We start from the raw sequence: 23814 nt of genomic DNA, 5'->3' as shown, positions 1-23814 counted from the left end.
ACAGGTAGCTGGACCCATTCTTTTCTATGCATGGCCCCTACTTATGCCCTGTACCGTAGTATCTCTCTTTTAAGTCAAGCAATCGTTCTTTTATGTCGCCTGTGGGGAAATGGCGAAATGCCTCACACCGTAACTAACATTGCTATCCTTGATGCCGAAGCTTTGAAACCGCCATTCATCTGACAACCTAGCTATTATTTCCCGTCCTGGCCTGTCTGGCAGTTTCATATGTCAACGGCCCCATCTCCTTTTGTATTCCTCTAGTCTCATCCCCGCCGATCGGTCGTGACCTGGTAGAATTCTGGTGCGTACTCCAGAAGCCAAGTCTTCTCAATCTTGGTGACATCCCTGATGAATATCTTGCTACCAGTTTCCATCGCTTCGTGAAAGATCACCCAATCCGCCTTGCGGTTAAACATCAGTGAAGTCGGATGCGCGTGAAGAGTCATGTTACCCTCCACATTGCGAAACGTCCCGTCTGGCTGCATCCTTGCCGCATGGGCAAAATAACCCGATGTAAGACAACGGCGGATCTGTTCTGCTTTTTTGGCGTTATCTTCCGATGATGCTTGGCCGGCGAGAGTCTCATTTACATTGATACTGAATCGTTCAAGATACCGCTTGAGTTGTGCTCGAATGCTGACTGCTCGACTCATCGACTTGAAGTTAAGGTTGTTTTCATGACAGAACTTTGCTTCTTTTCGACCCTTGGAGACAAAAGCTTGGTAGGCGTTCAGAAGCGTGAGATGGTCACCCTCGTCTACGGCGAATTTTCTGCGTGATGTTTCCATTTTCTTTCTCTCGCCCTCATGAGAAAACCATACACTGCCTCCAAGACTTGTCATGGCAGCAATAGTCAGCATTTCACTGAGGCATCCAAATGATGGTGCAGCCAGTAGTGTTTTGGCCATCATCGGCTCAACTGCCAACTCAGCCATCCTAGAACCCATAGGTCGAGTGAGTTTGGCATATTCGTCCAAAGCTCCCAGAGCATATAGCAACTCAAGGGCCTTGGCCATAAGTTCAGACGGCGGTGGGGACAGGAAGTCAAATCGCACAATGTTATCTATCCCCAAAGCCTTGAGTTGCAGAATGACCGGTGCTAGGTTCGACCGTTGTAGCTCGGGGATATTCGCATCTTGTAGTGATTGGTAGCTCTGCTCGCTGTACAGTCGGAAGCATTTTCCAGGTTTTGTTCGGCCAGCTCGTCCAGCACGTTGGGATGCAGCTGCCTTAGAAACCGGTGTGGCGGTAAGTGACTCTATTCCTGTTCTTGGATCATATGCTCTCAGCTTCACAAAGCCGCAGTCAACTACAAAGTTAATACCATCGATTGTGACCGATGCTTCTGCAATGTTTGTTGAAAACACAACCTTCCGTGTACCCTCGGGCGGCTTGTCAAACACGTACATCTGTTGTTCTGTTGACAAGCCAGCATATAATGGCAATGGCATCAACGGGCCATGTTTGGAACCGAGATCCATCATCCGCTCAGTGACTGCTTGTATTGCGTTGTCAATCTCCTCTCGGCCAGTAAGAAAGACCAGGATATCTCCTTCGCCCTCTTGGGTATGTATGCCGAAAACGACATCGATCGCCTTCTCAATGTAGTTCTCTGCTGGTGACTCCAGATATAGTATATCTATGGGGTATGTCCTGCCTTCGAGACTCACAATGGCTCCGATTTCATCTTGCTTGTCATTGCCATCGTTCTTAGGGTTGGCTTGGTCATCAATGTTCCTCGTGAAAAAGTCCAGGAACTCTTTTGCCTGCAAGGTAGCACTGCTGATGATGATACGCAACTCGGGGCGCTTCCGGCGAATCTTTTTGAGAAGCCCTAGTAGGACGTCGGTACTGATAGACCTCTCATGTGCCTCATCCACCATGATAACGGAGTAACGTGTCAACAATGGGTCAACGAGAGCCTCTCTGATGAGGAGACCATCTGTGAGAAATTTTATCTTTGTTGAGGCCGAAGTTACATCTTCAAATCGTATTGAGTATCCAACCTCTTTGCCTAGCTCACAGCCAACCTCTTCCGCAACACGCACGGCAACTGTTGTTGCCGCGACACGACGGGGCTAGTTGATGTCAGTAACTTTGTGAATATGAAGGCCACTTCAAGTACTGACCTGAGTGACACCGATGATTTTTCCATCCGAGCACCATCCTGCTTGATCCAAGAATTGCGGGATTTGTGTCGTTTTCCCTGAGCCTGTTTGGCCTATAATAATGGTGACCGGGTGTTTCTCGATGACATATAAAAGGCTATCGCGATGTTTCGCGATTGGTAGCAAAGCTGCTGGTTTGTGTAAAGCGGGAATGAAGGAAGCGTCCAAATCTAAATCTGCCATCTTGACGCAACCAGACTGTCCGGGGACTAGAGCCTGGAGAAACAGAAAGTCGGAGATATCCAAGCAGTGTCAACTGCTTCTCACTCTCGTCACCAAAGTTTGTTTTGTAACTTACTTTACGACTCTTTGGGATGAAGCACCGAGGTTCACAATTCAACCTCAAAGAAGATCCATTGCATTAAAGCTACCCTAGACCCGAGACGAGTTTCGTTGCAAGTGTGGCATCCAATCAAACAGATGCCTTGCATAAGGGTGCATTGTGGCGAGTGGGTCAACGTCATCAGCTTCGTCTAGGCTAATTGACCCCTCGCGCCTCACTCGACATTAGTATCACGAGCAAGGCCAGGCTGAAGCGAAATCTCCAATTTCCCTTGACATTGTCCGTATTTTAACAAGCCTCATTCAAATCTCGTCTATACAATCGTGAGATTCTCAGACTGAACACAAACCGTATCAAAGAGAAGTGCGATCACGATGTCAGCCCCTGGACAAACGGTACAGTACTCCTATCGCGAACTGCTTAGCATAGCTGCGACTAGATCATGAGTGCTAACATCCCCTTTCCATGAAGAACAACACCAGCACCGAGAGTGGTCCTGAGTCGCCCACTACGGTCCGACCCCTTGATCTTGACGACGATGATGTTCAGGAATCAGGCATCTTAGGAGGTGATGATGGCAATACCACAACCACAACTGCTGCTGCTGCGACAAACACCTCGCAGACCCAGGCTCCTGCCCAAGCTCAAGCTCCTGCTCCTGCTCAGACACAGGCGCATACCCCGACGAACGAGACGGCACCCCCTCAACCCCCCCGACCTGTCTCTGAGACCCAACAGAATGAGACTATTCTTAAGGAAGCTTTCCCCAGCGTAGAGATGAGCGTTATTAAGGCTGTGCTGAGGGCTAGCGGTGGTCGCGTTGAGCCAGCATTTAACGCTTTGTTGGGTTTGTTTCACGAAAATATTATATGAAGACACGATAGACTAACACGCGCACAGAGATGACCGACCCCGATGCTGCTCACAACGAACCCGCCGATGTCCCACCTCCTCAACCTCCCAGGCCCCAGAATCGATCTCAGATGTCGCAAATGGAGGCGGATGAGCTATATGCGCGCCAGCTTGCGGAACACTACGATAATGTTGGTGCTTACGAGAACCGAACTGCCAACCGTGGAGGCAACGATGGCCGACAAAGGCAAGGTCAACAAGGCCCAGAATGGGGTGATGATCGCGAGCACAGCTTCATCGACGACGATCTCCCTGTCATCCGTGAGAACCTTCGAAAAGGGTTCTTTGAAACACAGGAGAAGGTCAATGGATGGATTACGAATTTGAAGAAAAAGATCGAGGAGAATTTCGACGAGAGCGAAGAGCAGAACCAACGACAAGGACAACCCTTCCGCCGTCCTGGAGAATCTAGCCGCCGCAGCGGCGACTACGACCGCTATGATGCGGACCCCCAAGTGCTTAGCGATGACTTCGCTGGCATGAAGTTCTCGTCTGATGGAAGTAAGTATCACGAACATAATATGCCGAGGCAAGTGTTGACAATTCCAGCTCCGATGAACCGCCCGATGGCCAACACTGGCATGTACAAGCCCCCGCCTCCATCAACTTCGCCCAAGCCCAGCAATGGCCGACGAGTTGGCTTCAAAGAGGAGACGGAAGAGATCAACATGTACGACTCATCACCACGAGTACCCCCCAAGGATGCGGCTCCTGCCAGTGGCACAAGAGGAAGCAAGTGGCAGCCTATGTCAGCCGTTGAACCTAGCCCCATTGTAGAGAACGACCCATTTAGCTTGGGAGACAGTGAAGATGAGAGGGAGACGCATCAGAAACCCAAGGATGATAAGATTGACGACAGCGAGCGCCTCAAGAAGGCTACCGCTGAAGCCATGGCTGATAGTCTAAGCGAGTCAAAAGAGACTGAAGCAAAGAAGAACTAGATAGATGGCGTGGAATACCCATACGGTCATTATTCGATCCCTCAAAGGGACAAGGCGTTCAGGCATAACCGAGAGTTAAGGGCTACCAAGTTGGAAAGTTTGGTACTACCTTGGCCGGATGGCCAACGTGGGCTGTCTGGTTCTGGGCGTACCGTAGTTGACAGTTCTGTAGGTAGCATAGTATTAGCCTTTCTTTTGGTATTATGAGCATGATATCCTGCCTTGTATCCGTGATTTTTGTGTTACGAGTTGTGGCAAACCCCACGATATGATCAAACGAAGCGGTTTGTCCCATGAAGAGGTCTTTGGTGACGCTCGAAAGGGTGATTCCACCCGATCAGCCGGTATGAATGTTGATGATCTGGCACGAACCAAGCCTGAAAGATGTCATTACTCAAAAGTGTAGAGACCAAAGACACACCTTGAGTCGTCAAGTGATCCCAATGGAACTGAACGGGAAACAATGATGTAATTAGAGAACAGTAGGGTTTAGAAGTTCACGACAAAAAGGTTGAAATCAGAGACCAGCCGCAGGGTTTAGTTCACGGGATGCGCCGAGATCCTCTTGAGCCCCCCTTGTTCATGACGTTTCCTCTCGGGTCTATCACTGGAAACACATCAAGTAATTGGATTTGACGATAAGTTGTGCGACGCCGCGCGGAGAAACACCAAAGAGGCTCCGTTGCGATGCATCCACAGTTGATAGTTAAATGGAGATACAGCAGTATCGCATGCCCCGGAGTTGTAAGCCGGACCTGTCGCTCGAGCACGGGGTTGAATACGGGACAGCTATTGGATGCGCGGATCGTGCAACCACCGGGTCGAGATTAGCGGATGCACGTTCGGCTGTCTTATGCTTGATAAAAGCATATCTTCTGAGTAGCGTTATGGTGGGAGGTTCTGTTAGGGAACTAGCTGGATGAGAAGACGCCAGTTCGAACTTCTCAAACACCCCGCCTAGCTCACGACATCGTGGGACCATGAAGGTCACAGTGAGAGACCATGATCAAGTCGATTCCTTAGAGAGAGGAGAAAGAGGAGGTAAAAAAAAAGGGGACAATCCATAGTACCAGGTCGTTTACCGCTTAGATTTTATATGGTTAATTGGGATAGTCTAAGTGTAGTCATCGTGGGCTTGAATTATTATTGGCTGTCCCCGCTTCTTTCTTACTGCCATTTGCAGTTGACCGTCTCGTTAGATGGAAAGAGCGAGCCACTGGGCTGAGTTTGTGAGCGTCAAAGTGGACGTCCACCGTACCTACCTGCTAAGGTCCCTAGGTACCTACTTAGTAGACAGAGGGGCAGGTCGAGTTTTTGGCTCCCGTCACGACCTTTTGCCATAATTAAAAATTCCCCGACCTTGGCTTTATTTTGTATTCTCAAGAAGATTACCTTAGTACTTATCTACCAGCTATAATCGCTGCAAAGTTCTGTGCTGACTGAGAAGAGATCGTTGCTGCTGAAAAACACTGTTACCGTTTTCGACAGCGCCTCCAGATCCACGTCACGTCAAATCAGCTCGCTCAACACAATCTGAGCAGCCTCATCTCATCTCAGTTCAGTTTACTCCGGCTCAGACTCGGACCCGGCTAATTCCACCTTGAAACTCGACGACGCTCTTTACAGGTCTGGACTCCTTACTTGGACGGCGAATCTCGGTCAAAGAGGGGATTCCCTAGTATTTGGTCTTATAATATCGGTCTGTGCTTTATAGCACTTTGACTATCTGAGAGTGTTGAATAGCAAGAGCCTCGGCGTTTTTGGTGAGTGATGCTTCTCAATATCCAATTGAATCCATCCGCTTCCTCCCCTCGCTCTCATAAATCTACACTGGACCCTTACCCTGCCTGCATTTGGGTGCCATACGTCAAGTCAAGAACATACTATTGGAGAGTCTTCTCTTGTCGCCGGCCGTTGAGACTTCACGCCCTTGAGACTAGAGCATTGACGTTGGATACAATACCCCCCCACGTGCCCTCAAGGAGTCGATCTCGCAGGTCGTCTTTCCAAGGGAACCGTGCTGTCGGGTGACGGGTTAAGCAGCAAGACCCTGAGAAACCGGGCGTTTATCGTGTCACCCTCTACATCACGAGCTTGTTCCAGAGAGGAAAAGAGAAGTGGAATTACTTGGAAGCAAGTGGTGGTGGCTGCTGTGAAGCAGAGGATGCACGCATCCACAGGGTCTCAATTCACACTTGACCACTACTCCACCTGGCCTCGATCAAACCTGGCTCTTCGTCTTGGACTGAGCTGATTTTGTTCTGACTTGGCTTCCGTGTTTACTGATCTTATGGAGCTGCCTTGAGACTCCATTCCATGCTTCGCTTTGCTTCCTTCCCTGGGTCATGTCTCCGCTGTTGGATTCTATAACGCTACCTACCTATCCTCTCCCTCAACACTGTTGCACACACGCACAAAAGACACAAAGATACTACACAAGCGCTGTAACTGACACTGAGACTCGCATATTTTCAGCCACACATACTTGCTCATCTCCCATTCGAACAAGGAACTGGCAGTAACCATCTTTCCTTCTTACTCACTCCTTGTCTGCTGTTCTATAAGTCGCCAAGAGCCCCCGAGGGCGCCCACGCCGCAAGATGTAAGTTATACACGTCCCTCACTTGTCCTATGTCAAGAGTTCCCCGAGTATGCGGTGCTCTAGCAACTCGAGAGTCCACTCTTGGCTGCAAACTCGTCGCAGAACAAAGGCTACTCCGAGGTCATAGCAGGCACTCTGAGACCACAACTTACTCACGTTCTCTTCTAGGAAGTTTGGCAAGCAGATCCAGAAACGCCAACTCGAGGTTCCCGAGTATGCTGCCAGCTTTGTCAACTACAAGGCTCTGAAAAAGGTATGCCCATGTCATTCCCGCCCCCCGGGCGACCTTTCCTTTCCCGCCACCGAGAGCCCCGTCTTCCATCTACCGTCTCCGCTATCATCTCCCCATAGCGCCCGGTCCACTGCATCACTTTTCTGTTTCCCAGGCGTTCGGTCTGCATTGCATTGTTCAGCTTGGGCTATCAAAATTGTTTCTTTCTCTGTCTCCATGCCTGCCCTTACCCTTACCATGCCCACCTGCCGTTCTGGGCCCAACTTCCCCGACTCTCTGCCCTGCTTGAGTTACGAATGCTGGTCCTGTCGCGGCAGGGAGCATCACGCTGTGTGTAACGGTTGTTGATGAGAAACAATTCCTTGATTGTCCATTCTTCCTGCTGTTCTCAAGCACGTTGCCTCGATCGCTACCAACTTCTGGCCTGGCCAATACTTGGTTGAACTTCCACTGACACACTCCTGTGTAGCTCATCAAGAAGCTGTCCGCGACCCCTACCCTAACATCACAAAATGATGTTCTCCGCTCAGCCACCCCCGTAGACTCCCAGGCCGCTCTTCAAGCCAACAAGGCGACCTTTTTCTTCCAACTGGTAAGTAGCTTTGGTGTTACGCTTCCGCCATGAACATCCCGGTATGGCTGCTAAACAACGAACAGGAACGGGAACTCGACAAGGTCAATGCCTTCTACCTGCAGAAAGAGGCCGAGGTTCGTGACTCGTCCGATTCAAAGCCCTACCGTCATCGATACCACCATCTGACACCCAGTAGCTCAAGATTCGTCTCAAGACACTCCTAGACAAGAAGAAGGTGTTACAGTCCCGTCAAGGTATCTCTAGGCGCTCTGCCAAGTTCACCACCCTCGAGGAAGGCTTCCAACAGTTTGCCACAGACTTGAACAAACTCCAACAGTTTGTTGAGATCAACGGTACTGCGTTTTCCAAGATCCTGAAGAAGTGGGACAAGACCTCCAAATCCAAGACCAAGGAACTTTACCTCTCAAGGGCTGTCGAGGTCCAACCTTTCTTCAATGCAACAGTCATCAGCGAATTGTCTGACCAAGCCACCACAAGCCTGCAAGAACTCGGTGCTTGGTCAGATGGTATTCAGGTCAACTTCCAATCCGGGCACGTTGTAACATCGCAGCACTTCGTTGGTACTGATGAGGGGGATGCGGATACCTTGCTGCTCGACACTGTCATCACGGGGAACCTCGAATCGTTGAAGGACCTTCTTTTGCGGATGCGCTCTGCTAACGATGCTGGAGATGGAGATAGCTCTTTGATGGAAAGGGTCACACGCACCTTCTTGGCAGCTATCTCCGAAGCCCCGCAAGAGTCTCTGCGAGTTTTACTTGACACAGGCCTTGTTGATCTCCATTCATATGACGACATCAACGAAAGAAATTGTCTGCACCAAGCTGCCATCTATGGAAAGCAATATGTTTTGGAATGGGGCTTGTCGGTCAACGTTGTCGTGGACAGGACAGATGTCTACGGTCGGGTTCCTCTGCACTATGCTAGTCTGCACGGACGATTGGAGATGTCGAAGTTTCTTCTTGACGGCAAGTTGGAGCAGAGTAACCACTCATTAACTTACCTTACTGACAGCAGTTTAGCAAATCAAAAGACGATCGACCTTACGGACCACGATAACTTCACCCCCTTAATCCATTCCATCATCCACGGCCATCTCGATTGTATCGAACTTCTCCTCGCTAGATCCGCACGTATCGACCCGGTTTCTGAAGCGGACCATGTGCCTCTGAACCTTGCATGCGAACATGGCTCAGTTGCTGTTGTCGAGATGCTCCTGAAGCACGGGGCCAAGATTTTGCCCGATGCGGAAGGACTATACCCCCAGCATCTTGTAGCAAGAGCAGGTCAGACATCAGAGCTGCTGCTTCTACTCAAACAGTTTGGCGCTGACCTAGACCAAATCGACAAGCTCTATGGATGGACACCTCTCGTTCATTCTGCAAGCGAAGGCAACGTCGACTGCCTCCAGGCACTACTCAAGGTTGGGGTCGACGCTAGCATTGTGGATGAAAAGGATCTTCCTGCGATGTACTATGCGGCATGGGAGGGGCATCTTGCATGTATGAAGCTGCTGACCCCCTTTAACACACGACCTCGAGCCAGCCCCTTCATGGTGCAGCCTGCCCTGGGCCCTATGGATTCAAGCACTGCACCACTGCCCATGTCGCTTGACCCCGATGCGATCCCCGAGCTCGAGCTTCCTCCTCCAATCATACCATTACGCAGATATGGCCACAATTTCCTTGATACCAAGACGGTCGTTCAAATCTCGTTTGGAGATGTGGACGAGCAACCTCTTGTTTTCTTCCAGGACGGCAAGTACCCTGCCGCTCGCCTTACCATTTCTTCCAAAGTTTCGGATCTCATACCCAAGAACATCATCCTGCCTTTCCAAGAAGATACACGTATCGTTTCCTTCCAGGTCGATAACTTGGATACTTTCAGTTTGGACATCGACGTATTCCCCACTTATGGTGCGAAGGTGATTGCTAAGACAGTTGCTTTGTCAAGCATTTTCAAAGGACTGCAAGGCACCTCGGTGTGCTGCCTACCTCTTTTTGACCCTCGCCTTCGCGCCATTGGGCAAATCAGCTTTACTGTCCAGGTTATCAAGCCTTTCCAGGGCAAACCCCTGGAGATCACCGACTTTGAGACTTACTGGAAAGCAACAAGTCAATTTAACCAACCGACAAGCGCCATCGTCACCGGCTCAAGCCTTTCTGGAGACTATGTACGACTTTTTGTTCAATACACGAGTGACGGGGTTCCTGTGCTCTGGCCTCGATGGACAATAACATGTGCTGGCCTTGACATTCCTGTCTGTCGACTGACACTGGAGCAATTCGGTTCTATGACTATCAGAAGCAACAGCCGAGCAGATCTCCCCAGTTTGATAAACAAATCAAGTGAGAGCATCGCTGAGGTCTACCATATTCTTGCCACCGCTGGTGTGACCCTGCAAGAAGCACTCGCACTTCTCAACCCTGGTATGCATGTCAACCTCCAGGTTTTGTATCCTACACCGGAAGAAGAAAAGGCTTTCTCCTTGGGCCCTGCATTGGACGTCAACGTCTTCGTCGATTCCATCCTCAACATTGTATTTGAGCATGCTCGTACACAACGTGCGCAGTCCCCTGACGTTGTGCGATCGATTGTTTTTAGCAGTTATAGCCCTCGGCTATGTACAGCGTTGAACTGGAAACAGCCTAACTTCCCTGTCTTTCTATGCAACGATCTCGGACGAGAGGAGTCCTCAGGAGTCAACGATGCAGCCTTGAGCAGTGGAAGACGAAGTGCTTCTATCAAGGAGGTCGTAAGAATTGCCCAGAGCAACAACTTCATGGGATTAATATGCTATTCCCCACTATTGGTATGTATAATTCCACTAAATTCTTGCTTGATATTTGAGCCGATACTGACCAACAACAGGATATGGTGCCGGCCCTTGTGGATGCTATCAAGTCTCATGGACTGGCATTGGTGACAGACAAGTCGTCCGACTCACCTAACGCGAGCCCTATGATAGACCCTTTCCCACGGCCGCCTAAGGGCGTTGATGGAGTTTTGAAGAGCCATGGTATTCTGCGCTTCAATGATTCGATAGACATGTAGATGGGTTTATAATGAGACATGCCCGCGTAACGACTGCAATGGCCCGGTTTGAATAGAAAAGAGGAAGCAAAGTTAAGGATTGCATTGATTAGATAGATCTACTCTGGTAGCTATGTATTTGCGTCTTCCAACGAGTATAATTAATAAAAGAGCGTTAAGCGCCCTTGTAGTCATATTTGAGCGACGACAACTCTTTCTCAGGGTCGACACTGCCCATAACCATCTTTGAAACCAGAATAATCGCATAGACTACTAATGGCAAGTACCCCATTCCAGGCCAGACAGCTTCACTTTTTGTTCTGCCAATTGCCCAAGCCATCAAAATCAAAACAACACCCAGACCTAGGTTCAGAAAAGGTAGGTAAGTTTCGAGGGGCGACCGCGTTTCGATGTAGCTGAAGGAACTCCTGCGCTGCCGTGGTCGCCCGCGAGGCGCATAATGCACATCGTCTGTCTCATCCCCATCGTCGTCATCAAATACACCTGAAGAGTCCCTCGTCGACAGTGACGGTGGGCGTGTGGGTCGCGGCGTCTTGGGCCGTGCCCAGGTATCAAGGAAAGGAATTCCCGAGGATGAGGGCGGTTGATGGTGTAGCAAGTATGCCGTTGAACACAGAGACGTTAAGCTGAGGAGAGCAAGAAGTGCTGTAGGGGGGTTTATGAGAGCTGGGAGGTAGGGGATAGTTGCGAGAAGGGGAATGGCCAGGAGGAAGCGACGGAACTGGATATCACGGGCAGCATTCTCAGCAGCCAGCTGGTTGATGTAGTCTTCTTGTTCTGGAGATTATATGTTAGGTTCTCTTCATTTTCATTAAGGCTTAGCGACATACCTTCTTCATCCAGAGCCTCTGGCTGTGAGTCGGTTGAGTCCTCCTCGGGGTAGTGGAATGTACGCCTCAAACGGGCGGTTGTACCCTGATAATTCGGCATGGTGGTAGTTGCGGCTATAAGGCGTCTCACACAGCCATATGAATATAATTTGATAAGAGAGAAATTGAGATGCCGTCGACACGACACAGGGTGCGATGTAAGACGTCGTTGTCACAAGGACACAAAGTCCACGGGTTCAAAGTGAGGCTCAGTCTTATGACGCCACAAGACGACGACCTTGCCCCACCTTCTCTCTTGAGAACGTTGGTCGGCGACCGGCAGCAAAATTCGGCCGATGCCACTTCATTTGAGTTGAGCCTCAGCTGATTAACCACCACAACGATTGATTGATCACCAGAAATCAGCCCACAGCCAAATCAACATGTCGCAAAAACTAGCGCTGCCTCGGATCTTCCGAAGGAGACTTGCGGCTGCCCTCAAGACCAGGACTGTCACATTGAGACCTGCTCAAAGGAGATGGTTAACTCCCGCGCCTAAGCCTGGCGATGGGCCCATGATGTCGAGGAGGGCGGACAGAGAGCTTCCAGGTCAGGGCAATTGATGTACCAATGAGCCAATAACTCGTACTGATTAACTCTGGTAGATATTGCTGATGTGACATTCCGCTGGCGCCGCACATTCCCCATCTTCCTCATTATCGTGGCCGCTTCGTCCGTCGCCATCTTCAACTACCAAAAGATGTCATCACCGGTCGTCTCTTCGACACTCTATGCCCTACGGACCAACCCCGAAGCCCGTGCGCTTCTCGGAGACGAGATCTACTTCCGACACCAGATTCCTTGGATCCATGGAGAGATGAATCAATTGCACGGCCGCATTGATATCTGGTTCTCTGTGCGTGGCACAAAGGGCGAGGGTGTTATGCGCTTCGCCAGCAACAGACCTACTAGCAAGGGTTTCTTCTCTACTACAGAGTGGAGTCTCACCATGGAGGACGGCACGAGGCTGGATCTTCTGGATAACGGCGATCCTTTCAAGGCGCTTATTGGTGGTGGAGAGGACTTGCCTCCGCTGGAGGAGGATGCTCCCACAAGAGGATTCCGAAAGCAAGTAGAGTACAAGTGAAGCATGGTGGAGATAAAAAAAAGATTACGGGAAGAGAGCATCATTGTAAAAATAAATTTGATAACCCTGGGTACTCCGGTTGTAGTCGAATCTGTACAGTAGTAGAAGCTGTGTGTATAATACAAAAAACCCGCTTACGATCTCTCCCCTTTTGTCATACGTAGTACAAAACGTCTCATACATTCCTCAGTACAATCATTGGTCTCTTAGCTGTGCTTCTTCTCTCTCGTTCTTCAATTGGAGATGCTTCTCCCGTGCCGCCTGAAGCTTCGCCTCGTGGTCAGGGTTTCGCTCATGTAGGGTCTTGAGAGCAGCCTCACGATGAGGTTGAGGAGGGGCCTTTCGCTTCTTAGCGTCCTGGAGACGGACGACACGACCCTTAGGACCAGCAATGGGACCGCCAACCAACACAATTCCCAATTCGTTATCCACCATCATGACCTTGAGGTTCTGCACTGTCACGAACTCGTTACCCATGCGACCAGGCATCTTCTTGCCTGGCATGACTCGACTACCACTGCCCTGCGAGGGACCTGTTGTACCGATAGTTCGGTGGTTCTTGGAGTTACCGTGGGAGGCTTCCTGACCGGAGAAGCCGTGGCGCTTCATACCACCAGCGAAACCCATACCTCGTGATCGGCCCTTGACATCGACGTACTGGCCCTTCTTGAACCAATCGGGAAGAATTTGAACACCAACGGGCAGAAGACCATCCTGGTTTTTTACCTTAAATTCGGCGAGATCAGCCTTAGGTGCAATGCCCTTGGCCTCGTAGTAACCCAGCTGCGGGCTGGTAACGTTTCGTCCATCACGAGAACCCGCACCAATCTGCACAGCCCAGTATCCGTTCTTCTCTCGAGTCTTGTTGGCGACGACCTGAACCTGATCGAGCTGCAGCACTGTGCAAGGCACACGGGTCTTTCCAACGAACATGCTTGTCATGCCCTTCTTCACAGCGAGGACGCCAGATCGTAGAGGTGTGGTGTTTTCTCTTCGCTTAAGAGCAGCAGCGGGACCGGTCGTAAGAGCAGGAAGACCTGAAGAAGGCTGGTTGAATCGCTTATGCTTGTTGCGAGGAGGGGCCGTGGACCATCCATTCTTTACACCACGGGTGGCTGTGAGTGGGAGGAGGAGAGGGCGGGCGGCCACGGCGCATGGCCGGGGGAGAGCCAATCGAATTGGCAGTCGGAGAGACATTTTTTTTCTGGCGGCGAGGTCGACGAGGGCCGAAAGGGAATTGATGCCGCCGTGGGTTACGAATTGAGGTGGCCGATCGGATGGCTTTGGATCGGTTGATAGTGGTGAAATATTTTGGGCGAGGTTGAGATACTGGAGATCTTTTGCAAGGCCCGGAGAATTCCCGGCTAGCACCATTGAGCACTATAATGGAGTAGATGAGAACGACGACTCAAAGAAGATCAAGTAATTTCATACATGGGATAACAATTCTTTACAGAGGGAATCTTAATATTTTAATATTTCTATTAACGGAGAGATCTCTGCGACGTCTTGTAACTTTGAGTATTGTGCTTCATCTTTGCTCTCTACGCTCCAGGTCCTCTGCCTCCAATTCCGCTGCCCATCTGATTCACACTCGTGCCCTTGAGTTTATGGTCTCCTGGGTTAGCAGCGGCTTCGTAGATAATATTGGCAGGCGCTCTTCCGAGCTGTGTCCACTCGCCCTTGAAGCCAATGTAAGAAATGCGAGTTACATCCTCGTCGCCATCTCCAAAGTTGTCAGCAAAGAAAAGAACCAGCTGCTGCACTTTGCCGAACAGTGCCCGCTTAACAGGAATCTCTTGGAGATCGCTTGTTTGAGAGAGCTCGAGGGTTTGCACGGGGTCTGACTCCTCAGCAGCGGCAAAGTCGAGGTCATCACGGTTGATGAATAGATGCAGAGTTTTGGGCGCCGAGGCGGAGTTGGATGTACGGATAAGAATAGAGTGAAGCTTGATCTGAGCAGTAAATCTGGTATAAGTCAGTATCAAATGAAGTTTGAAGTGAACAGGCTGTACTTACGGCACTGTCATGAGAAGCTGCTCATCAACATCGCTCGCCAGCTCAGGCTCAGTGCTCAGTCTTTCCTGCCAGGTTTTCTTGACGATTTGCTGTCCAACGTCGCGAGGGGCTTCGTTCAGAGTCACGATGTGATCAAAGTTGATTTGACTGTAGAGCGAGAATTGTACGGCTGGAGTGATGTCGTCTGAGTGGTCATGCTCATGGTGGTCGTGGCCATGGCCGGAGTGTTCATCATGGCAGTGAGACATGATGTGTAGTTGTTCGAGATGTTATCAAGTTCGCGTTCGTCTAAGATGAGAGACTCAAAGCTGTGTTATAAAGACTTTGTATTGTTTGTGGTTGAGGTTGGGTCGATGTTGGTTGTAAGTCAAGTGAAACTGCCTAATAGCGAATAAAATGACGTTGTAGCACTGGGTCCCTCCTGACACAGCCATTGGATCCGGGATAGGTATCATGAACAAAACAGCAGTCTCAAGTTGCACAGTACAAAGTCAACCATAATAATCAAGTCCTAGTCAATTTAATGATTGATTAATTAATATTAATTGAAGGCTCATTATGGGTTGTTTCGTTTATCTGAATCCGCTCTTCCTCTTAGGTTTCTTATTCTTCTTCCTATCCCCAAAGATGCCTGATACAGGCTGACTCATGGCAATTGAAGGCCCAAAGATTCCTTGGCTCTGAGATGAGCTGGGAGCTCCCTGTTGACTTGACATGAATTGTGCAGGCGTTGGTGCAGCAGGCATGGGAGGAAGCTCTGTAGGGTCTTCTCTTTGGGGAAGCATCTGGGATGACCGTGGTGGTCCGCCAAGTCCTCCTGTCCGGATTTGTGACTGCGACTGTTTGCTCTTGGGGGTAGAAACACCGCTTTGTCGCATAGCTGAGGGCAGCTTGTACTTTTCTGCATGTGCTTTGCGCTTGCTTTCTATCCTGCGCAAACGCGATCTCGCATCGTCAAACTTCTTATCGCTGGCAATAGCAACGCTAGAAATGTAATCATCTGTGCTCATACCACGTTCGGTCGGCCAGTGTGCTAGCACACTTGATTGTTTGACTGATTCCATCTTATCCAGTCGCAACGAAGGTGCGAGGAGCTGCAGCCGCCTAATCGCGTCGTCGCTGGTGGTATTCGATGTCGTGCTGAGAGGCGAGGAAGGAATCCCACCATGTGACGACTGGGATGACTGAACTCGCATTGCACTTGACTGAGCGGGCTGGTTTCGTTCGTCTCCTCCCTGTCTTGCCGGGCCTAACAGCGGCGTGTCCTGAACCATAACTCCAGCAGTTGCCAGAAACATATCTTTGGCCAAGTCTGCTATCCAGCCTCTCCTTAACTCCTCCTCTCCGTCAAGCAATCTTCCTTCCAAGGGATCAAGCCAGAGATCCACATATGTTTGATTGAGATGTGATAAACTGACAAGTTCCTGAATCCACTCTTCCGAAGTTTGTCTTCCTAGCTGCGTTACCACCGTTTGCCCATCGTCGCCTAAAAACAAGTCAAGTATATCTGGTTGTTCCGCATCTTCGTTAGTGACCAGCTCCATTGAGCCCATTTCGTCACCAATCTCTTTCCAGGTCTTGAGGGGAAGTCTTCCTTCATTCGTGCCCTCCGTGATGTTCTCCTGTATAGCAAAGAGTAGGGCAGGAGGTATATCATGAATGCTTTGCGAGACTGCAACAAGAGATTTCTGAAGAGAGCGACACAGTAGATCAAGTTTAAGGCGTATGGGACCGAAGGCTGCAGATCTGTTGGCGGGTTTGGTAGATCGATCAGGACGCTTGACAACTTCATGGATATTATTAGCTACACCATCTGGAAGTACGAAGGCGTTGTCCATATATCGAAGAAAATTCCTGCGCCTCTTCTTCCACCGCTGAGCTTGGGATGTCTTGGACCGTACAGCAAGTTCAGTTGGTAGCTTCAATTGTATGCCGCGATCTTTGACCGAACCGCAAATGCAGTATTGCACGCCAAGGTCCTTACTGAGAATGCTTCCTTGATAGAACTGAACACCTGCCCGGTAATAATCACCGCCTAGACCAGGCGAGGGCTGCCCGTCCTGGGCGAGGCTGACAGGGTGAAATTCTAATGACTGGAATGCACCCTTGAAGGTATTGTTCTCATCAGGTATGCTTAGAACGTCCCGGTGCCAGTAAGGAAGACCGGTCTGTTTTGAAAACCCGAACCAGTATGTCTGAATCTGTTTGCGTGTCGGAGAAAAGACGAACACCATGACAGCTTGTTGCCCCCCTTCTGAAGTCAAGCAAGTCGTCATGCGCAGTGCCTCACTATCCAATAACCGGGGAGAGGAAATCAAGATGACGGGTTTTGATGGTTCATCGTCGTCTTCTCCCTTTGGAAACAAATCGATCCAGTGAAGAGTCCGCATAGTCAAGACAAAGATGTGGTTCTGGTTGGCGGGACTGACCCTGATGTCAAGAATCGCGTCAGGTTTCTTTGGAAGAACGAAGAGTGGCAGCTGAGGTAAAGCCATATGCGATTCAAGATCAAGAACTTGACATTTTCCCCTATTCCAGATCAACAAATGACTTGCACGCTTTGCTAGGCCTTCAGGATTTTCGTCGTTCTGCGATTCGTCCTCCCAGAAACTGTCCACCTTGGCAGTGCCAACAAACAGAATCCCGTGCTTTGCAGCCTTGTGCTCCGATGTGGGGGGAATCTCGTTCAACAACCCATCTGAGATATGCCCGAGTTTCGAAGATGACAGTCGCGTTCTCGCTCTGCCTCCAAAGGTGTCCCATATGGACCAATATCCGCACTCATCGATGATGGCAATTTGTGGTGATTGTCCTTTTGCGTTTGGGTTAAAGGCAACATCCATCTGGGCGTTGCCGCCGGTCATCTTATGTGGAATGATCAGAATAGGGTTAGGATTAATTCGAGATAGTCGAGGTTGCTCAGTGTTGAAGTTGGCAATAGAAGACTGCGCTACTGGGACTTTGTGGTACTCTGGGTTAAGGATCGTGGTTGAAGTCTGCTTTTGAACGATGAGCCAACGGACAGCTTCGTATCGCGATAAGCTGGTTGCGAATTTGACTTGAGAAATTGGCAGGCCATCGCTACTCCAGATAGCCTCTTCCTCAGGATCATCAGGGTCAATTACAGAGGACGTAAGAGTCGTGTGTTTGTCAGCTTCCCATTGCCATTTTGATTCATCAATGCGGGCTAGTCTTAGCAGTTCTCCTGATTCTCCTGTAGCAGCCGCGAGCATTGGCGTTCCCGAAACCATCCAATGATCGGCTATATTTGTCATTTGACCGATAGAAAGCAGAGGTCGGTCACTCAACTCTCCTTCAACTTTGGAATAGCGAACCATATTCTCTTCCAATAGTCCAGAAATAGCAGAGTTGCCCATGAAGGCTTCGGGGTGAGCCTGAAGAAGCCATCGCTTCTGAATTCTTCGTTCCTGCCAAAGATTTGAAGAGATTTCTGGGGATGGACTTTTTGAAGGCGGATAGAGCTCTGCTGAAGACCCAATGACTTTAAAGTACGGCGCTGAAGAAACTTGGGTCAATACTACGATGCGCGCAAGTAAATGTTCCGAAACTCACCTTCAGACGTTATGCGACTGGTGTGCAGAGCGCCAACTTGGGTTGTCGCATCTTTTGCTGGTAAGTAAGTAAGTTTCCCTACGTGACCGTGTGTTTGGTCCGTGAAGAATTTCCTTTTCTCAACCTCAACCATTTGGTCCGACTATCGATTTCCAGTGTAATAAAAATTTGGTCGATATTTCTTTCTTCATCGCGAGATGGGCTGGTGCAGGTGCAGGCGCAAGAGAGTCTCGAGCGGGAACTGTTTGTATTTGGAGCACTAAAAAGGCATCCTAGGTCACTTGTGGGGATAGAATGAGAGTAACGTGAGCGCAGACAGCAAACCATTAATATGAAAGCTGTAGCGGTGAGTAAAGTAAATTTCTGTAAAGGCTTTGTTCTATGCATGTTACGCGATACAAGACGGATTGGACGGATTGAAGCTTTCGACAGCCCCACGTGGCGGTGCAAGCGTCATGCGCCACACCTGGATAGTCGACCGAGCAACGCAATCTAATGGTGTAAATACATCCACATGCATTGTTAGATTAATGCCCGATTCGCATGACCAAGATCAAGACCACTCACACTCTTTTCGCGACAACAAATTGCAAGCCGAATAACATTTTGCTTAAACTATCGACAACTCTTCTGGTATCTAAGCTGTTCGCGATGGCCACCGACTTCCAATCCTCCTTTTCCGCTAGTATGCGACAGAGCATGGCACCTGTTGGCCCCTCTGTCGCAAACCAATTGCCCAATATCAACTTTGGCTTCGATGATCTGCGCGATCGCATGGCAAAGTTCACCGCTCGGTTCGATGCCTTCATTGAAGAAGGTCGTAAGCGGGTTCTCGATGAGCGCAACCAATTCCGCATGAACGTTGCTGAGCTCCAAGGTACGATAACTTAATTCCTAGAAGCGCATTGAATGTCTGCTAACCTTGGTACAGAGGACCAACGGATGAAGAAGCGAGACATCGAAATTATCCAGGCCAAGACTTCAACGCACCAGCAGACAATCGAAAAGGAAGAGGCCGAGACCCGCGAGATGGAGACTGCTATCAACTCTCTCGCCTCCCAACGCGACAACCACCTTTCTACTCGGGAAAGCCTCAAGGCAGAAATTGCTCAGACCCAGGCCGAGATCGAAGCCCGACTTTCCGCTCAGCGCGAGTACGCTCAGCAGCAACAAGCTCAATCACGCTTCAACGTACCCGAGCTGGACTTTTGGATCACCAACCTATGTCTTAAGATCGAGGGGGCTGGTCACGACGATCGGCTCAAGTTTGTGTACACACATATTGACGAGAAAGATTGGGAGCGCGAGGCTTGGTTTGAGCTGGTGACGAGCTCACGCGACTACGATGTAAAGCATTGCCGGCCCAAGCTTGAGAGAGAAAAGGTTGAAAAGGTTCTTGATAAGCTCAATGAATCGAGAGAGTTGGTGGTTTTGCTCAAGGGGATGAGAGAATTGTTTGTGGAGGCTATAAAGTCTTGAAGAGTTGGTTGATTGAATTATGCAGTTATGACCTTATGTGCGATTCAAACGATATTATACCTGTATACGAAGTCCACTGTTTTGTTTATAACATACTCAATTAGCCATGATGTTTATATCTTGAGCTTGTGAATTATTGATCTGCATTGGAGATGTTCGGACCATTAACCAGACTATTTTATTTTGGCGGCCTAAGCCTCTAAGGACAATTTCTCTGATATGGATCTAATCCAATACTGTTGTATACCTTAATTGATGAACAGAGCCCCAATGAGTTCGTGAATCTGTTGGAACTCTTGAACAATAGCATGTCTACCTATGTGACGCTTTCAGCAGCTGAAAGTTACTTGGGTTTGTTCATAATCACTTTTTTTGCAATCAGGTTGTTTCAGTTTCATGATATGAATGCCAACCCAAGCCAAATCGCGTTCCGCGTCTCCCCCGCCATGATCGTCTGCCCGCTGTAACTTGTAAATCTCCACCTACACTTCCCTCTCTTTCACACTCCATATCAAACCCAACTCACATCAATCGCCAACATGCCCGAACCAGACAAACACGCTGCCGCCCAACAGGCCGTGGATATCCTCCATGAGATATCTACAATTCTTGTATGAAAGCCTGCTGCGATACAACTCATGTTTTGATTAGACCGCTAACTTGTACCACTGCAGAACTGCCATCTTGATCGTCGCACTCTATCTATCTGTATCTCTATGATCGAGCGCGGCGTTAACCCAGAGGCTTTGGCGGTATGTCATGATCATGTTTGAGAGAGTTTAAGCCGTGCTGATGAGTGCTTTGCACATATAGCAAGTTATCAAGGAACTTAGACAGGAGGGACAGCGGGTGGAACAACCTGCCGCTGCAGCCCGAAGACGCTGATGCGAAAAATAGACAGTCAAACCAGATTCAATGATGATTGGACGTGGCATTTATGGAAATATGGTTATGGTAGGCGTTCACGGGAAACTGCATTTCACCTTATAAGTACAGATCGCGAATTTGGTCTGAATAGAGTCTGATTTATCCTTGTTCACTTATACAAAAAGTCATGCTATTCGTTTGGTCCCAATTTCGAAACACCAAGATCAAAGAAGAATACTGAGCGCCCAAGATGCAAACCGCCTATACCATGTCCCATCATAAGCATGTAATCAAACAGTCTCCATCCGGGGTCCGTCGCCCAATCATGCACCCATTCCCCCAAAACGCCTTGCAGAAATTCAGCCAGTCTGATTGTAAAGTAGTATGACAGCAGCAGGCTGTGGTATAAAGAACCACTCATCGATGTCCAAAAAGAACAATATCGTTGTCATCATCTTCGTCCTCGTCATCATCTTCAATATCTGATAGCGCATCACTGAGATCTTCCAACTCAGAGTCTTCATCATGGTCCGACGCGTTGCCACGGTTCCGGCTTCGCCAAAGCCCTAGGATATCATCCTCATCTTCTTCGTCCGGTGGCAGATGTGACATGATTGAATCGAAGCCCAGATTGCCAGGTGATACTGATCTTGCGACTCTGTCGGGCGCACGGAATTGAGTTTCAGCGGCATGGGATGAGTGCCTTCGTCTATTCCCTACAGCCACTGCTCCTCGGTTGCCACTAATCGAGCCAGAAGGTTCTCGTCCTGCTTCCACTACAGGCTGCCCCTCGCCATTCAAAGACGGTTGTGCTGTTGACCGGTCGCCCCCGATAATGTTCAGTTCCACAGTATTATACGACCGACATATGGAACATTTCAGACCCAACCAGTGGTACCGAACTGTGCTCCTTCCAGAACAGTCATTGCACAATATAACAGCGGTAGTATCCCGGAATTCAGGCGGCATCGGCTGGGCCTGGATGGCAACGTCCAGATTCCGGAATTGGCTTTCCATATTTGTGAGACTCTTGTTGCAAATCGGACATTTGTACGATACTTTCATGTGCTGTTCATAGCATCTCCTATGAATACTATGACCACAGGCCATGAAGACTACCGGTCGCGGAGATGTAAAGAGGTACTCGCCGCAAATAGGACAATCGCATTCTGTCGACCTTTCAATGCACTTATGAGAGCCCTCAATCGAGGTGGAGATACATGCACGGCAAGTCTAGTGCAAGTTAGCGATCGATATCGTGAAGCAACAGCGGCTTTCTCACCTTGCAGTGGAAAAAGTCCTTGCCGAGACCTAGGCCTCGACGGCAAATACCACAGTCATTACAATGGTAAACGGGTCTACTCTGACGGTTTTCCCACAAGTGGCATATATCACAATAATAGTAAGCGGATAATTCTCCGCAGTTGATGCACATATCCGAAGCCTTCTGTGGTGTTGTACAGAGCATGCAGAGCATGTTCTTAGTCTCCGTGCGGATGAGGTTATGATCTTCGTTTGCGTCGTGACAGAAACGGCACGTATACCATTTCTTACAGGTAAAGCATTGAAGCTTAACGTTTCGTTCATAGTGCTGGCATCCGAGAGGCTGTTCCGTTTCTGGTAGCAAGTCGTATGGTTCCACCGGGGTTTCACTTCCATGTCGCTTCGGCGGTTTCGCTGGTACAAATGTCGGGGTTTTATCCTCCTCGCTCAAGGTGAATGTCTCTTCGGTTTGGTTCTGCCAGAACTTCAATGGGTGTGACGCTGGTGACGACGGAGACTGTGAAAGTGGTTGATCCAAGTTGTCGCCATTCGCCAGGATCTTATTGACAAGCGGGACGGTCTTTGAGGACTTGTAGCCTTCCAATAGAGCATCGTGGATTAACCGCGCCTTGTCAGATTGAGGTATATCCTTATTATTGATTATATGTATACGAGATCGCAGCTCCCGCATGCCATCATCTTCCGGAATTCGACGGGAGCCGAGTGGGCTCAAAGCTATGCCGATATGATCGCGAGGAGGTGAGTCTTGAGACATGATTGGTAACGGTTCGGGTTCCTCGACTCTTGTTTCCAAGGTCGAGACGCTGAGGGGTCGAGTGAGGGGAGAATCGACGATCGGCGCAGGTGCCGGTTCAGGTACGGGTGCAGATACAGGCGAAGACACAGGACTATCGGCGTGACTATAATCGCTTACTGCGTCGGCATGTTCGGTCGAATCGCCTCCATCGCCAATGAAGGTAGATCGTGAGATTTCGGAGAATCGACGAGCTTGACGCAGGACCGGATTAATGAGAAAGTCGGAGACGAGAGAAGACATCAAGTAGGTAGGTAGGTAGGTAGCAGCGGAAGCTTAAAAGGTTAAGTCGAGAGGAGGGGAGGGCCTGAGCGGCGATCCAAGGTGCCAATAACGATACTGTACGGGCGCACTAGAGTAGACGTATTGATGCTTGCGCCGAAGTCGATACAGCCCAACAGAGGAAATGGAGGGTGAGAAGGACAGGAGGATAGGTAATCTGATAATGTCAAAGGAGAGTAAGTTGCCGTAATATCCAGGTTAAAGAGGAGTAATGGTACGGGTCTAACGCCTCGGAATGACGAGAGACTGGGGAAAGCAGAGTCTCTACGGCGTCTCTGGTCTAGCTCGAGCTTTGAACACGACTTGAGTGGATGACATAAGATGATTTGGTCGCCAGTGACATTGATGCAGTGGAGTTGGAGGTTCCCGAACAGCGGAGCATAGGTAGGTCAGGTTGGCGGCTGATGGTGGATTGGATGGATGCGATGCTGAGAAGGGGGAGGCGAAAGTTGGAGGGAAAGGGGATCGCTTTTAGCATGTGACTGCGCTTCAGCGACTGACGGTTTACAATTAACTTAGAAGTGAAGTTCTGTGAATGGCTAGATGATAACAGTAGGATCAATGATGATCACATTTCATCGATTTATTCAATATATTGGTTGCAGAGAAGTACCACCAAACCTCTAGCTCCGATGACGGGAACAACCCAAACCGCATGTTGTCGCGACCTGAATCAGACGAGGATTCGGATATAGAGGGACATTGGTGGGGAAACTGAACGATACAAAGCACGAAAAAGGGGACGATGGCGCCAAAATTGGCAACAGCGAA

General features: G+C 49.5%; 11 protein-coding genes across 11 annotated transcripts; 5 read left to right on the top strand and 6 right to left on the bottom strand.

The window, feature by feature from the left end:
• Positions 1 to 266: 266 nt before the first annotated feature.
• On the bottom strand, positions 267 to 2354 carry FIESC28_04440 (uncharacterized protein; the record flags this gene model as incomplete). Its single annotated transcript, XM_031158587.1, has 2 exons — positions 267 to 2081; positions 2133 to 2354. The coding sequence occupies 2 exons, from the start codon at positions 2352 to 2354 to the stop codon at positions 267 to 269; spliced, it is 2037 nt and encodes a 678-aa protein (XP_031017356.1).
• Positions 2355 to 2919: 565 nt separating this feature from the next.
• Positions 2920 to 4307, top strand: FIESC28_04439 (uncharacterized protein; the record flags this gene model as incomplete). Its single annotated transcript, XM_031158586.1, has 3 exons — positions 2920 to 3301; positions 3355 to 3867; positions 3916 to 4307. 3 exons carry the CDS (start codon positions 2920 to 2922, stop codon positions 4305 to 4307), a joined length of 1287 nt encoding a protein of 428 aa, XP_031017355.1.
• Positions 4308 to 6958: 2651 nt separating this feature from the next.
• FIESC28_04438 (uncharacterized protein) lies at positions 6959 to 10790 on the top strand (the record flags this gene model as incomplete). Its single annotated transcript, XM_031158585.1, has 6 exons — positions 6959 to 7029; positions 7078 to 7162; positions 7611 to 7733; positions 7799 to 7849; positions 7912 to 10548; positions 10608 to 10790. The coding sequence occupies 6 exons, from the start codon at positions 6959 to 6961 to the stop codon at positions 10788 to 10790; spliced, it is 3150 nt and encodes a 1049-aa protein (XP_031017354.1).
• A 154-nt stretch (positions 10791 to 10944) lies between these two features.
• Positions 10945 to 11720, bottom strand: FIESC28_04437 (uncharacterized protein; the record flags this gene model as incomplete). The annotated part of the gene is made up of 2 exons (XM_031158584.1): positions 10945 to 11567; positions 11621 to 11720. The coding sequence occupies 2 exons, from the start codon at positions 11718 to 11720 to the stop codon at positions 10945 to 10947; spliced, it is 723 nt and encodes a 240-aa protein (XP_031017353.1).
• Positions 11721 to 12042: 322 nt separating this feature from the next.
• Positions 12043 to 12746, top strand: FIESC28_04436 (uncharacterized protein; the record flags this gene model as incomplete). Its single annotated transcript, XM_031158583.1, has 2 exons — positions 12043 to 12208; positions 12265 to 12746. The coding sequence occupies 2 exons, from the start codon at positions 12043 to 12045 to the stop codon at positions 12744 to 12746; spliced, it is 648 nt and encodes a 215-aa protein (XP_031017352.1).
• Positions 12747 to 12941: 195 nt separating this feature from the next.
• Positions 12942 to 14120, bottom strand: FIESC28_04435 (uncharacterized protein; the record flags this gene model as incomplete). The annotated part of the gene is made up of 1 exon (XM_031158582.1): positions 12942 to 14120. The coding sequence occupies one exon, from the start codon at positions 14118 to 14120 to the stop codon at positions 12942 to 12944; it is 1179 nt and encodes a 392-aa protein (XP_031017351.1).
• A 170-nt stretch (positions 14121 to 14290) lies between these two features.
• FIESC28_04434 (uncharacterized protein) lies at positions 14291 to 15013 on the bottom strand (the record flags this gene model as incomplete). Its single annotated transcript, XM_031158581.1, has 2 exons — positions 14291 to 14714; positions 14766 to 15013. 2 exons carry the CDS (start codon positions 15011 to 15013, stop codon positions 14291 to 14293), a joined length of 672 nt encoding a protein of 223 aa, XP_031017350.1.
• A 324-nt stretch (positions 15014 to 15337) lies between these two features.
• Positions 15338 to 18142, bottom strand: FIESC28_04433 (uncharacterized protein; the record flags this gene model as incomplete). Its single annotated transcript, XM_031158580.1, has 1 exon — positions 15338 to 18142. The coding sequence occupies one exon, from the start codon at positions 18140 to 18142 to the stop codon at positions 15338 to 15340; it is 2805 nt and encodes a 934-aa protein (XP_031017349.1).
• An 847-nt stretch (positions 18143 to 18989) lies between these two features.
• Positions 18990 to 19817, top strand: FIESC28_04432 (uncharacterized protein; the record flags this gene model as incomplete). The annotated part of the gene is made up of 2 exons (XM_031158579.1): positions 18990 to 19215; positions 19270 to 19817. 2 exons carry the CDS (start codon positions 18990 to 18992, stop codon positions 19815 to 19817), a joined length of 774 nt encoding a protein of 257 aa, XP_031017348.1.
• Positions 19818 to 20356: 539 nt separating this feature from the next.
• Positions 20357 to 20702, top strand: FIESC28_04431 (uncharacterized protein; the record flags this gene model as incomplete). The annotated part of the gene is made up of 3 exons (XM_031158578.1): positions 20357 to 20428; positions 20492 to 20569; positions 20631 to 20702. The coding sequence occupies 3 exons, from the start codon at positions 20357 to 20359 to the stop codon at positions 20700 to 20702; spliced, it is 222 nt and encodes a 73-aa protein (XP_031017347.1).
• A 399-nt stretch (positions 20703 to 21101) lies between these two features.
• Positions 21102 to 23004, bottom strand: FIESC28_04430 (uncharacterized protein; the record flags this gene model as incomplete). The annotated part of the gene is made up of 2 exons (XM_031158577.1): positions 21102 to 21917; positions 21967 to 23004. The coding sequence occupies 2 exons, from the start codon at positions 23002 to 23004 to the stop codon at positions 21102 to 21104; spliced, it is 1854 nt and encodes a 617-aa protein (XP_031017346.1).
• Positions 23005 to 23814: the final 810 nt, after the last annotated feature.

This window comes from Fusarium coffeatum, assembly GCF_003316985.1.
Source record: "Fusarium coffeatum strain FIESC_28 chromosome Unknown BRIP53273_contig_90, whole genome shotgun sequence".
In the NCBI taxonomy this organism is placed as follows: domain Eukaryota; kingdom Fungi; phylum Ascomycota; class Sordariomycetes; order Hypocreales; family Nectriaceae; genus Fusarium; species Fusarium coffeatum.
Note: the sequence above shows the minus strand (reverse complement) of the source record. Positions and strands in the feature narration are given on the sequence as shown.